Source organism: Emys orbicularis, chromosome 3 (assembly GCF_028017835.1).
Source record: "Emys orbicularis isolate rEmyOrb1 chromosome 3, rEmyOrb1.hap1, whole genome shotgun sequence".
In the NCBI taxonomy this organism is placed as follows: domain Eukaryota; kingdom Metazoa; phylum Chordata; order Testudines; family Emydidae; genus Emys; species Emys orbicularis.
In genome coordinates, this window is record NC_088685.1 from 48,532,139 (window position 1) to 48,547,434 (window position 15,296).

At 44.0% G+C, this 15,296-nt stretch overlaps 1 protein-coding gene across 1 annotated transcript in view; it reads left to right on the forward strand.

The window, feature by feature from the left end:
- Nucleotides 1-15,296, forward strand: part of MLIP (muscular LMNA interacting protein) — a 160,889-nt gene that overhangs the window by 57,960 nt on the left and 87,633 nt on the right. The window contains exons 4-5 of the mRNA XM_065402009.1: nucleotides 2,202-2,588; nucleotides 10,894-12,528. Of these exons, the coding sequence (XP_065258081.1) occupies nucleotides 2,202-2,588; nucleotides 10,894-12,528 (2,022 nt within the window). The remainder of the gene's footprint in view (nucleotides 1-2,201; nucleotides 2,589-10,893; nucleotides 12,529-15,296) is intronic.

Below are 15,296 nucleotides of genomic sequence, written 5' to 3' on the forward strand. Positions count from 1 at the left end.
CTTCTGTTTTGAAACTTCCTATGAGTTTGAGATGGGTGCTCTACACTTGAAATGGGGAGTACCACAGGAAGCAGGTATCCTTTGCTAATTGGGACAGTCTTTGAAGTGCCACTGCTGAACAGCATAGAGGACATGTCTTACTGACTTCAGCTGGTGATCATCTTATCTCCTGCAGACCAATATCCTGTGTAACTTTTGAATTTAGCTAGTATAACTACAACTGTTCCTCTTGATCATATATAAATAATTTTAAAAAATGCTGCTAAACCATTTGCCTCAGTGATTTCCCATGCTAGTGAATTCCCTAGGCTCACATTACGCTGCATAGGGAAATATTTCCTTTGCTTTTCATTTATTCTTGTGTTATTTAAAAGCATAAATATGATCCTCTGATTAATTTCCACACTCCTTTTGGTCTTGGCCCTTCAAGTCCTTGTATGCTACGTAACTGGCACTCCAGTTTAAGTAAACATAAGCTACACATGAGGGCAAGTAGTGCGCAGCGCTAGGAATAGTTCCTGAACTGAATGGAAGGCTCAAGCACTTTGAACATCCTCTCCCCAGGGCACAGCATTAAAAAAAACAGTTGAATGTGGGCAGAGAATGGGCATGTCTGAGGAGGTTGAGTTTAAATGTAATCCTCATGTTGCAAATACACCTCTACCCCTATATAACGCTGTCCTCGGGAGCCAAAAAATCTTACCGCGTTATAGGTGAAACCGCGTTATATTGAACTTGCTTTGATCCGCCAGAGTGCGCAGCCCCGCCCCCCCGGAGCGCTGCTTTACCACGTTGTATCCGAATTCGTGTTATATTGGGTCACGTTATATTGGGGTAGAGGTGTAGTCACTTAGTTACTTGCTCCTTCCTTTGACCGTGTAGCTGCTACTAGCAGCAGGAGTGCCAGAAACTCCCTAGAAGTGTGTGTGTGGGGCACCGGCACCCGAACCATGCCCCCATACATGCTCCGCCCCTTCTCCCGAGGCCCCACCATCACCTCACCTTGCTCCACCCCTTTCTCCCAAGGTCCTTGCTCTGCCTTTTCCCCTGAGGCTCCCACTTTTAAAAGTGATGGGACTATGGCCCCATGACCTCTCCACCCCCCACCCCCCGTTTCAGCACCCCTGACTAGCAGTGCTCTCAGTATGCAGAATCAGGTTTCCCTGAGTTCTGTGTCCATCCATCACGTTTCAATATGCTCTAATACAGGCAGCACTCACGTATGCTGAGCAGCATTAGGACCTTCATATTCTCCTTTCCAAACTGAGCATGGCCAAGTCACCCAAGCTCATATTTAGATATCTAAATAAGTGGTCTGATTTTCGAAAGAACTTATTTCCCTGTAACTCCCATTGCAACCAATGGGAATCTAATTCTGTAGCATGCCCCTGGCAGAGCATGTATATGTAAGCCCTATTGGTTATTTATTTCATACATCTATTCCTCTGCCTGATCCCTTCTTCTAGGGAAACAAAATACATCAATAGTTTCAAATATTGGGTGACTCAGCAATGCATAAGACATATGCAAAGGATAACACTACTGCTGCACTTGTCGGGTTAAATACTAGAAACTGAAAAAGCAGAATATTATCTGCTGTAAAAAGAACAATTGTGCTTTGTGCTAAAATGCTTACCCTTAAATGTACAATAAAGCGCCCTGATCTCAGATTCTTTGTTTCCTCTTTCCAAAGAATGCCCTGGATTCTAGTCCTTTGTTCCTTTGTTGCTATGTATGGGTTTTGCCCCAGATTTCTCTGTCAGATAGTTGTGAGCAGTATTGTCTGCTCTTGTGGATCCCACAGTCAGAATTCCATCCCCATCATGTCTGCTTTAGGCTGGCCTCACAGCTCATTCTGCTTGACTGCACCCTATCTTCCCTCCCAATTGCAATGTTATTCCCAACATCAAATCCAATCTATCGTTTTGACTTGAGTCTCCCATTTCAGTGCTATGTAGCTAGAAAGGCAAGTGTCTCCCATTATAACAGACTTAATGTATGGGCCAGTGTGTTGGTGGGAGAGAAGGTGCTGGGAGTGGGAAAGCATGCTAGTGGAACAATAGAACAGCCAACTTCTGTCTCTCGGACACACCCAGCCTAGGCTGGAGCCTGAGATCTTGGCTTATCTTCTGGGAGATTGGTAGCATAGTGCCAGCTAGTGCTGCAAGCTAAATTAGAATTTATTTTAATGTGTTTTGCAGTCTACCGTAGTCTCTGATGACCTGGCCTTAAAAAGTGGAATCAGGCAAGACAGTGAATCCACCTATCACGCAGGCACCAGCCAAAAGATTTTCCGGCCAAACGGGTGTAAGACGAGCAAAGGAGAAATGCAGGAGAGTGACCTTTTCAAGGCTGAGTTTGTCTTTATTACGGACTCTGATGAAGGAGATGAAGAGACCATTTCCAGAAACAATGTTCAGCAGCCTTCCGTAGGTCATGGCACTGGGCATGCGAGATGCCAGTTATTGGCTACCTCCCACATTTCTTCTGGTGGTGAGTCAAGCAAACCTCATGGTGACCTGAATGTTCCTGAGACACAATGTGCTGTGCTGTTGCACAGTGCTACCCGTTCCCCAAAACACCACCAGGTATGTTATTATTTTAACTCTCCTGTGTGGGTGGGGATGTGCATGTCAACTTTTACTTGCCATCTCTTTCGGGATGTGGTCATCCAATTCAGCTCGGGATGGATGTCGATTACTGGCTGCTTTTTGTGGATTATTAGTAACTTCTCTCTTTTGCCACGGTCAATAGTTCTACATTTCTAGCTAAAAGTGGGTATGTGTCTCACAACAGAGAGGATGTATAAAGGGAGCTGTTAGGAGGGGTGGAGGTGAGTAGCTGGTGCAGATCTGTTAATCTTTTTCTTCTTGCCTCTCTGATCTACTCATCATAACACAATCTAAAGGTGTAGGGCTAGATTCTCAGCTTGTGAAAACTGGCATAGCTCCATTGAAATCAATGGATCTTGGAGCTAAGCTGATTTACTGCTGAGGATCTGGTTTGTGAATTTTCCCTTCTTTGAACCTTATGCAGTCATTTACTTCTGTGAAAAGAGGGTGTAAAATGCTTCTGTTCTATTTTAGTGTCATTTTTCATTGTCTTTGCACGGGTGTAAATGACAACTCAAAGGGCAAGGCCCATTCTGTGGGCTTGTCTTTGCTGCAACAGTTAGTACACTTGAGTTACTGCACTTAACTAACTCAAGTGAGAGTGAGCCCACTTCAAAATCACACTTGCAGTTACAAATAGTGATTGGATTAGCAGCAGAGAGTGACTGCTTTAGCAGAATGATTAGATTGGATTAGTTGATGATCAGTTGCTGTAACTTGAGCTGCAACACACCCTCCTCCCACTCCCCTCCCCACCCCAACTGGCCAGGGAGTTTGAGTTCAAAGCACCACTTAACTCAAACTACAGATTGTTTTGTGTGGATGGGAGTCGAGTTAAGGGTAACCCTTGAGTTATAATTCAAGCTAACTGTGCTGTGAAGACACACCCTCTGTTATCCTATACATGGCACATGATTTTATATCAGGCAAAATTTAGGACTCTAAAGAAAATATTAACAAATGGTGCTCAGAGTTTATTTTATTTGGAAATGGATGAATTTAAACCAGAGGGTAAATAAATTGTGAATACATTCAGAAACTTGACTTCTGATGTTTCTGGAAGGAGCACAGATAGTCTCCAGGGAATTGTAGATGGGGAAATAATTTTCTTCTTTTTTTAACATAATTGGCCAGATCCTCAATTGGTGTAAATTGATGTAAATCCCTTCACTTCAATAGAGCTATGCTAGTCCAAAAATCCAGTCCTTCAGTGTTTTTAAAGAGAAAATAAGACCTGTTGCTTTCTCTGTCTAACAAAATGAATAATTCTTGATGTCCAAGGCTCAACTCCTGATTTCCTTATTCAGTTTTTATTCAAGTTCCCAGTGATCTCAATGTTCTCATGTGACTTTGTGACTGAGTAAAACTGAACAAGAAAGGACCTTAGGATACAACCTCCTAACACGAGGAATTATTCATTTGGATGTGCTCAGTCCCAGTGAAGTCAATGGAAGTATGATGGGATATACAAACCCCACACTGGGCAGCACAGGGCTAAGGAGCTAATGTGGGCTTAGGCAGGTCTGCCCCCTCCACATCTGGGAGAGATGTCAGTATTGGAGAGAGGAGCTTAAAAGGGAGAAGCCCAGCTCAGCCGGTGGCACATCAGTCAGGAGAGCAGGTCTCCAGTCCTCAGGTCCTGGAGCAAAGACTGGCTAAAGGCAAGAAGTCCTCAGCTGAGCACTGCCTGGAGACCCCTCCCTGAAAGAAGGAAGGAAGCACAGATCTGTTGTGGATCCACCAGGGATGCGACTATTGTTTTATACTACTGGTGACCTTCGTTTGGCCCACAGCTTTGCAGAAGCATTCTGGATGAGAGCTTTACCACATCTGTGGGATGACTTGTTGGTGTGGGTTTGTTGACAACCACCAGGAGGGTGGACTATCTGGGGCTCAGTCTGAGGACAGAGCCTCGTGAGACTGGACTGGCATACAGGAACACCTGGACACTGCAGAGCAGAGGCCTGGGTGAGTGCTGGGGCCTGGTCCAGGGCCTAGGGGGTGCCCTGGGATAGGAACCCTGGTGACAGGAAGTTTTGCCTGAGTAAGAAACAAAAGATTTGGTCCTTGATGAGGCAGCTTACAAGAAATGAAAGATCTAGAAAATGAAAATTTAATTGTGGTACTTTGAGTCCACACAGATCATGGAAGGGTTAGTTAGGAATTTTCTCCAATAGCTGCTATCAAATATATGGCAAAGTTTTTATAAGGGAAACAGAGAGTAATATACATGCCATAGTTTCTTAATGAGTTTTTGATGGTCTGACAAGCAATAGGAGACTTGATTGGCAGTGCATGAAAAAAATGTAGCCTCTGGCCTTCTATGCAGAGTTTGGAAGAATTCAAATAAAGTCTGTTCAACTGTATTAATCCTATACCTAAGTTTATATAGGGTAAATGTGTATTATGCCTGATATGTATGCCTCAAGTGTATACCTTCCTAGGTCATTGTTCTAAAGACACATGGCTGACAGATCAACAACTTTATGTACTCTTCCCATCTTTTTTATTTTCTAAATAATATCTGTTACCCTGTGTGTGAAAAATAGAATACATTTTGACTAAGCTGCTTTTTTCTGGTGTTCAAAGTCCATCTCTACTGAGCCCCTCTCAATATTTCTATGGTAACTCTCTTACTCTGAGTAGTTTAGTATTTAGTGTAGTGGTCAACCCTAAAACAAAAGGAAAGTATGAAAATGTAAAATGGCTACATTACTTATACCGGGTGTGGTGGCACGCGCCTGTAATCCCAGCTACTTGGGAGGCTAAGGCTGGCTGATCACTTGAGCTCAGGGGTTCTGGGCTGCAGTGTGCTATGCCGATCGGGTGTCCGGTGCCACTGACAGCCTGGCCAGTGGGTGGCTGAAGGACCGGCTAACAACATGAACGATGCGCTGTGATCAGCACTCTCTTTGGGAGGACTGATCGGACAAGGTGATATTACTTATCTGCTAGTAAATTTACCGGTATTATTCACAGAGGCTTCTCTTACATAGGAGTCTACATTGTAAAAGGATCTTGGTTACAAAATCAACATCATGGTCAACTTTGGTGATTGTACATATACTACAACATTTGTTTAAAAGAATCATTAACCTCTTCATTTCCTGTCGGTGGGGGAAGGAGAACAATGACGGACACTGAAGTAAATAGATGTTCCAACCACCCTTGGAGGCTTAACTTGCTTGACCGTTGCTGCAAAAAAATTGTCATATTCAAAGTATGAAAAGCAGCTCAGTATTTCAAATTTACTAACTTATTAGTTATCACTTCTTCTGCTCCCCTCACTTCTTGTAAGCCAGCAGTGTTTGTTGAAGTAGCCGGGAATCATGTAGCAGGCAGTGCTCATAAAGCAGCCAGTTCTCTCCCTTTTCTCTTCCATAATGCTCATGCTCCACCCACATGGCATAATGGAGCACCAGTTGCCCCAGAAGCGAGAAGCCATTAGATCAACTCATGTGTTAATGAATTACTAACAGATCAAATGTTTAGTGAATAGGGAGGAGCAAACAAATAATGTTCCATGTTAAAACATGGCAGATGTGAGTTTAGATTCAGCTGATAAATGATGGCAGATGCACATAAGGCTGCAGGGTGGCCCATCCTTTGTAGTTGTGTAGGAGGGCATGGAGAGGACATTCCCTCATTTTCCCCCTTGTGCCCCTATGCAAACCCAGACACCTTGTGACTGGAGGGTATAGGTTCTCTCCAACTCCTTCTGCATCTGCCAGTGAAGCTGGTCATCCATAGATGGGAGTGAATGGTGCACCCACTCTTTGTATAGGCTCTCGCTTTAGGCTGTAATCTAGCCCTTATTAGACAAAATAAACTACAATAATCTGTAGTTTATCAGCATTCTGGATTCTGCTCTCATGCAGGGGCGGCTCTAGGCACCAGCAAAGCAAGCACGTGCTTGGGGCAGCCCATTTGCAGGGGCGGCAGGGATCCAGCATGGGAGCTGAGAACCAACAGGGGGCCCTGGGAGCTGTAGTTCCTTGGTTAGCTCCCTGCCTATAGAGCCAGCCCTGGAGCAGGGAAAGAACTACATTTCCCAGCATTCCCTTGGCCACTACCAACAGAAAAGAGGGGGAGGGAGTGGGGAAGCTGAGACCTCACGCTGCAGCCTGCTATGAATGGAGAGCTGCACTGTGAGTAGGGATACCATATTTTAACATTCAAAGAATAGGACACTCCACAGGGAGGGAGGGTAGCCCCACCCTGCCACCATCCACCCCCTCCGACTGCCCCCCACAGAAACCCCAACCCATCCAACCCCCCTGCTCCCTGTCCCCTGATCACCCGCTCCTGGGACCCCTGCCCCTAACTGCCCCCCAGGATCCCACCCCCTATCTAAGCCTCCCTTCTCCTTGTCCCCAACTGCCCCCTCCTGAGACCGCCCCAACTTCCCCCCTAGGATCCCCCCCCACCTGTCCCCTGACAAATCCCCAGGACTCCCATGCCTATCCAACTGCTGCCTGTCCCCTGACTGCCCCCCCCTGAACCCCTGACCCATCTACCCCCCCCTTCTCCCTGCCCCTGACTGCCCTCCCGAACCTCCGCCCCATCCAACCCCCCAGTCCCCTTACTGTGCCACTCAGACCAGCATGTCTGGCTCCGCGCAGCGCCAGACACGCTGCTGCATACATGCTGCCGTGCTCCCCCATGGAGCCACAGCCCCCTCCCCTGCCCATCACCTGCCTTCCAGATTTGAACACCTCAAAATTCAGGAGTGCTCAAGCTCAGTTTGGGCAGCTGTTACTTCATTTCTCCCAAACCAAATATACTGATCCACTGTAACTTGCTGTAGAAAAAGTAGGATAAAATTGAGCAAGAAATGCTTCCCAGTGGTTATTAGGACTGGAATTGCTATTTTCAACAGTGTATGTTTGTTTGTTTGTTTAAAACGAAGACAGTGATATTGCATTGGCAAATTCTCCATAGAAAGAAAGAGTGGATGAAAAGAATAATAAAGGCACCTCAACTTTTCCTCATTTATGTAGGACAGTCTTATAATATGCATCCAGATATCCTCCAATCACACAAGCTGAAAATTGTTCCACTTTACTGCAGTTCTGTAACCATATGGGAACCAATCCTGTCTGTGTTCTGTGCACATCTAAAATTCATGCTGAATGACCTGCCGTGGGAGCGAGTTACCAGTGACCCGGTGCTGCAGGTGGGGGAGAGGGGGAGAGAGCCCAGGGCTGGGGCGGCAGGAGATGTGTGTGTGGGGCAATGGTGGGGGGGGGGAATGAGGGAGCCCAGAGCTGGGGCGGCAGGGGGTGTGGGTGGGTGGGGAGAGCCCAGGGCTGGGGCAGCAGGGGGGTGCGGCGAGGAGCCCAGGGCTGGGACTGGGGGCAGCCAAAATTTTTTTTTGCTTGGGGCGGCAAAAAACCTAGAGCCGGCCCTGCTCTCATGTATCTTTGAGAGTCTGCTTTTCATATTGGCTTCCACTTCACAGACACAATGAAATTTACAAGAACACTCACTTTTTAAAGGAAATGTAAGAGTTTCAATATCAGATCTCTGTGTTTGTCTTTGGGTTACCTACATGGAAATCCCAGGTTATAAAGCAGGATGTCCCAGATGTTCTTTTTCTGACCCTATTATGACCGGAGATTCCATGAAATAGCTAATAGGAAAGCTATCCATTAAAACTTTAAAAACGTATTAACCTTTTGATGAATCCAGCCCAATGTTTCTTGTCCTTACTGATCATAAGCAGAAGTAGTAGAAGAAATACAGTCTGTTTACATACCTCTTACATGCCCCACACTGTATAAGCACCTCACAGAAACAAACACCTAAAATAAAAGACTAATTCTTATTATGGCATTGGATTTCAGGTTTGGTAGTCTCGCCAATAGTTTTGTAAGGTCATAGTTTGTCTGGTGCAATCTTTCTTTAAAGGTGTATGTGTATATATATAAAATATAATATATATGTATATACATGTATATACCATATATATGTGTAGGTGTGCGTATTTAAAACTCAGTTATAAACATAATTATGAGAAACCTAAAAAACAAGGTGCCCATCAAAGAGTTCAGTGTTGCTTCAGCTAGACTGTAAGACCCTTGAAGCAGGGGACATACTGTTTTATGTTTGTAAACTGCCAAGTCCATTGCTCAATAGATAAAAATAGTAAGAAGCAAACAGAATGCCAGATGACATTCTTCCCTCTAAACTGCCACTGAACTAATTCCTTATCCTGGTGATAGCACAGTGCTGCAGGAGGTGCTGGTTTTAGCATGAGACATTAAAAATTAGGACCTAACCACTTCTAGCATCTGATTCTTGTTTATACAAAGGCACTTTCTACAGCTCTGGCACTGTAGAGAGGCACTGAAGTGGGAGCAAATTACATCTACCCCCACTTTCAGGCCAGTGGTGAAAAGAGGCTATAAAGAAATGGGAATCAGGCTCCTAATCTTTAAATGTCCAAATATACTTTCTGTAAGACAGCAGATCTCCACCAGGGGTCCGGGGCCGCAAGCAGGTTTCAGGGGGTTTGCAAGCAGGGCTGGTGTTAGACTTGCTGGGGTCCAGGGCAGAAAGCCAAAGCCGGGAGGTGCGGTGCTAAAGCCTGGGGGCCCAAGCCCTGCCACCTGGGGGTGAAGCCAAAGCCTGAGCAACTTAGCTTAATGGGGCCCCCTGTGGCATGGGACCCCAAGTAATTTCCCTGCTTGCGACACCCCCCCCCCCAATGCTAGCCCTGGCTTTTATATGCATTAAAAGAGTTGTTGTGGCACAGCTGGGCTGTGGAATTTTTATGGGGGGGGGGGAAAGGGGGCTCAGAAAGAAAAAGGTTGAGAACCCCTGCTGTAAGCAATAGGGTCTTAGCCCTAGCGCCCTGAGCAAATTCCATTTTCCTGCAGGTACTTGTATTCTCTCGTTCTATGCGTCCTCCACAGACTCTGCTCTTCCTTGCAATCCTTATGTGTTGGTTGGCAGCTGATGCAGTCAACCTGAGATGAAGCTGCATTTCAGCAGAGTGTGACTTGATCTATATACACATTCAGTGGTCACCTTTTAAAAGGTGAACAATCGTGACCACACACTGTCACAGTTTCTCCCTGTACTAAACACAGGAAATACAATAATGGTTAGAAATTGCTGACTTGGTTTTAACCATTATGTTTTCATTTAATTCTTTTCTGCAATAACAATAGAAAATAGAAATGGTGCTCACTGTAGATCAAGGGCCTAGTCTCACTCCTATGGAAGCTAGTGGCAGTTGTTCCATTGACTTCAGTGGAAGCAAGATCAGGCCGAAAGTTTTTTAAATGGTTCAGGATTGTCTGGAATTAAAGATGTTCTATCAACCTCAGATAATAATATTATTTAGAAGTATTGGTTAAAATTTGAAAGTAGATGAGTAATGTGTAGAAATTGTTTTGTTATAAAAACTGAACAAGAACCTACAAACCTCCTCCTCCTTATTTGTCTGACACAAATGTAATACAGTAGTAGTTATTCAAGTGTGGTATGATGCAAAGACTAGTTTTTATTTTAATTGCAAACCCAGCAACATATCAGCTAATTATCTGACAAATTCTAAACCATATGGATTAAATCTTGAAGTACTTACTCAGGAAAATCATTGCCTGACTAAGGACATCCATACGTAGTCATATAAACTGTAGTGGGTTTCTACTGTATTTTCAATGGATGGAGATATCTTTCCATGTAATTATGACATTACAAGAGGTAATCCTTTTGATAACAGAAGGTCTGAATTCTATCACCCTTATTCATATTGAGTAGGACCTTATTTCATGAGGAACAGAATTGGACAGTAAATATATTATAGATATTTAGGGCCACATTCTGCTCTCACATCAATGTATCAATGTAACTGTTATTGTGATCACTGATCACAATGTGTGTGTGTGTGTGTGTAAAATAAAATGTACACTGTTGGGGTACCATAACTTCTAGTTGCATCATATGCTTACTGACAGCATAATTACTTCAGTTTTTTGCTTAGATGGGAAATACAATAGCCTTGAACCTAGAGAAGTGGTAACTTGTTTATATAAGCAAAACAAAATCTCCATCAAAATAATTCATGTGCACGAGTTGTTTGTTCTAAATCATGTCTCATTAGAAAGGAGCCCACCAGGCTGTATCACTGACAGTTAAGATATCCCTGTGCTGTTAGCCCACAATAAAGTGCTAATATAATACTTTACGCATGATCATGCAACTGATATGTAAGATTTTAACAGTTTCCCTCATCTCACCCTATTTTAACACTTCTTTCTTTTTTCCCCAGTTAACTTCTTCTACTTTTGATCATCTTTCTCATAAACCACCTGCTGCCTGCTTAATTTCTCCAACTAAACTGAAAGTAAAATGTGACATTGTTAATCCGAAACAAGTCTCTTCTCTGGAAGAATCCTATAACAAGTGGCAGTCTGCAGCTAGGTCTTCTAAACAAGATTCATCTACGTGTTTTCAGGCTACTGCTCACAGTTCACCTCTTTACATGCCCCAGAGATCACCATCTGTATTAAACAGCCCTTCTTCCAGTACTCAATTCTCCAATAACCTTCAAATGCCAAATATTGCTATGCCTAACTATGTTTACAAAATGTCTGAATTCACAGCATCATCCGTTCCAAGCAAGAGTCCAACTCCAGTTTCATATTTTCCCAATTCAGCAGGAACACCAGGTTCTCCAGATCAGCCCGTATCTCCCTGTTCTTCTAATAGATTGAACACATTTTTTGCCACCCCTGTCCATATCACAGCACATTCATTATCACCTAGTCGTAAACCACTGTCCTCCCCATTTTATGGTTCCTCCTCAACCATATGTAGTGTAAATGAGCCTGGTAGCAGGATGTCCTCTAGTGGAAATCTGATGAAGTCCGGAATTAGATCCCCTCTGCCAACCAGACTCTCTCTTTTAACTGCTATTCTGAAGTCAGGCCGGTCTCAGCAAAGACCACTCTCCTCTGCATCCTGTCCTCCTACCTTTTCTCCTAACTCCCTTTGCTCCTCAACACTCACAATAGATCAAAAGTTTAAAACAAGTCCCCCTACCCCTAAGAAATCTGCCTCAAGCTTTTCTATTAGGTCAAACTCTCCAAGCCAAGAGGAACATTGGCCTTCACTATTTTCTCACTCGCCCATTCACGTGCCTTTGTCCTCAAAGCCTGTTTCTACTCCTCGGGCTAGATCCCTTTCCCCTAAAAAGCACCTTCATGCCAGAACACTTTCTCCTGACTCATTATATCCTCTGTCATCCACCATTTCTTCCTATAGGAAAACAGTTGTATCCCCCCTATTACAACCTAAATCATCTTCAGTGCCGCCCCCTGTCCCAAGACACTCTTCTTCCCTTAACCCTGCACTTTCTCCTACAAAACTGTTGCCTTACCCTGTCCACAAACCGCAAAGGCCTGAAAAGTCTAGGAGAGTCCACACCTACTCACCCACTTTCACTTGTAAATCATACCCTTTGTCCTCTCCTGCCAATGAAAAAGGCACATTCTCCCCTATCCTAGAAAAATGTTCTTCCTCTTCTCCAAATCTTTTGCATCCAACCTATAAATCAAAAGCAGGTTCATCCCAGCTGTCTGCTCAGGAACTGAATCCTGTCTCCCCTACCCCTTCAAATGTCTCAACCCATTGGTCTTCCTCACCTGCTAATTCTACATCACCTATTTGCCCACCCTATAATATTCATTCCCACTCCCCACAACTTAATTCCTCCTCACTGCACCCAAAACATAGTTTATATTCCTCAGCTGCAAGACCTAAGCAGTTGCCCACTATATCAGTAACACCATGTAGATCTCCTGTCCCAGGCCAGTCACCTTGTACACCGTTGTCAAGATCCAGGGAGCTGCGTTCACCAAAGTCTTTTTCCCAGCCTCCTGATCATGAAAGCCTGAAACCCAAGGTACTTGTCTTGCATGCTTATTTTCTAATAGACCTTTGTCTTCATACAAAAATTACACCCATTTTGAATGGTGATAGTAAAATTATGCAACTGGGTAAATTTTTTTAAAAGAGAAAAACTTACTATATTAATGGTGTAAATGCAAAATCATAACATCACATGTTGCTAACACCTTTTTTTACATTATGGAAGCAGCCACATCAAGAGTTTGTTGAGTAAAAAGATATTGTCAATGGGTGGGAGGAGGAGCTGGTGGAGATTGACTTGTTGGTCGTTGTTTGGCAATAGAGTTGATTATCTTTAATTTTTATAAAACTCAGGTAAAACAGTGCTGGATATAATATTAATAACTAAACATATTCTGTGCAAGTTAAGAGAGCAGATCCTCAACGGATGTAAGTCAGCATAGTTCCCCATTGAAAACAATGGAAGTGCACTGATTTATATCAGCTTAGGAGTGGCAGAGAAAGAATCTGTCTGTTCTCTCAGTTTTCACTCTTGATCTCTGCTGCTGTTATGCCCAGTCCTGGCAGCCTGCTACAGTTTTTGCTCAAATCCCAGCTCTTCTGCAGCTCTGTCCTTATCCTTTTGCCTCATTCTGCTGTGTCCACATGCTGAAGAAGAGCACTGTGTAGCTTGAAAGCTTGTCTCTCTCACCAACAGAAGTTGGTCCAATAAAAGATATTCCCTCACTCCACTTGTCTCTCTGCTACACTGTAGATACGCCATCTCCACTAACTTGGTTGGTAAAGTGCTGACTTGATTCTTGTGCAGCTTCTGTGTCCTTGTTGTAAATTCTGTATTACAAAAAAAGAAACCTCCCAAGTGCATTTGCTGCTTCAAATACATTTGCCCTGCATTCTGCTGAATCAGCTGTGCCTCCCGCTTTTTGTCCCTCATAAGAAGAGGGGGAGAGTCCCAGCAGAGGGAGGACAAGCAGTAAAGGCAATTGCTGTAAGAGGATTTTGACATCAGTGACTTTTAAAATGCTTAATGTAGAGTGTGGAGTAAGAAAGAAGGAATGGGAGGGGGAAAGAAAGGGAAAGTGGGTGGGCCAAAAAGGATGCAACAGATGTGTACATGTGAGAACAAAGGGAGCTAGAAAACACAAAAGAAAAGATGATGACAGAAGTAAATAGAGTTCATGGTTTTCTGTCCTCCTTAGCCAGGATTATACACTCTCCATTTTACTTTATTCCTCTTCTTTCTTACCCCTCAGCTTTCCTCTTACAGCTGAAGTACAGTTACGATCTTAGGAACGATGTCCTACTTTATTGAATTATTCACAATCCAGCTACAATATGGTTTCCTGGATCAAGTTGCGTCAGGTAGAAGCTCCTAACAACCTTTAGCGTGTCCAAGAAGTTGTGACAATTATAACTAGCTCAAGCTAGTCAAATTCAGACTAGAAATACAGCACAATTTTATCAGTAATATTTACCAATAATTAGGGGGGGGGATAGCTCAGTGGTTTGAGCATTGGCCTGCTAAACTCAGGGTTATGAGTTCAATCCTTGAAGGGGCCACTTCGGGATCTGGGGCAAAATCAGTACTTGGTCCTGCTAGTGAAGGCAGGGGGCTGGACTCAATGACCTTTCAAGGTCCCGTCCAGTTCTAGGAGATAGGATATCTCCATTAATTTATTTTTATTTATTTAACCATTGGACCAACTTCCCCAGAGATATGGTGGATTCTCCATCTCTTGAACTCTTTAAATCAAGATTGAATGTTTTTCCAAAAGAAATGATCTTATGCAGCCATAAGTTACAGGCCTGATGCAGGAATCTCTGAGTGAAATTCTATGGCCTGTCATTATACAGCAGGTCATCACAGATGATCATAAGGTTCCCTTCTGGCTTTAACATCTATGAATTCATTAACGGTTGATAACAGTATCCATTCAAAACCTCCCTCCCCTGTTTTCATGAAGTTGGTCCAAGAGCTCCACAAGCTCACTGGTTTGGTAGGCCTTTGCTCATTTGTTGATGCTAGTTACCACTCTGTCTCAAATATTCCCTTTTTTTGGAAGGCTTGAGGTGAGACAACTCCAGCAATATATGGAGTCCACAGGTCTCTTTGAATCATAGAATCATAGAGTATCAGGGTTGGAAGGGACCTCAGGAGGTCATCTAGTCCAACCCCCTGCTCAAAGCAGGACCAATTCCCAACTAAATCATCCCAGCCAGGGCTTTGTCAAGCCTGACCTTAAAAACCTTTAAGGAAGGAGATTCCACCACCTCCCTAGGTAACCCGTTCCAGTGCTTCACCACCATCCTAGTGAAAAAGTTTTTCCTAATATCCAACCTAAACCTCCCCCACTGCAACTTGAGACCATTACTCCTTGTTCTGTCATCAGGTACCACTGAGAACAGTCTAGCTCCATCCTCTTTGGAACCCCCTTTCAGGTAGTTGAAAGCAGCTATCAAATCCCCCCTCATTCTTCTCTTCTGCAGACTAAACAATCCCAGTTCCTTCAGCCTCTCCTCATAAGTCATGTGCTCCAGCCCCCTAATTATTTTTGTTGCCCTCTGCTAGACTCTTTCCAATTTTTCCACATCCTTCTTGTAGTGTGGGGCCCAAAACTGGACACAGTACTCCAGATGAGGCCTCACCAATGTCGAATAGAGGGGAATGATCACGTCCCTCGATCTGCTGGCAATGCCCCTACTTATACAGCCCAACATGCCGTTAGCCTTCTTGGCAACAAGGGCACACTGTTGACTCATATCCAGCTTCTCGTCCACTGTAACCCCTAGGTCCTTTTCTGC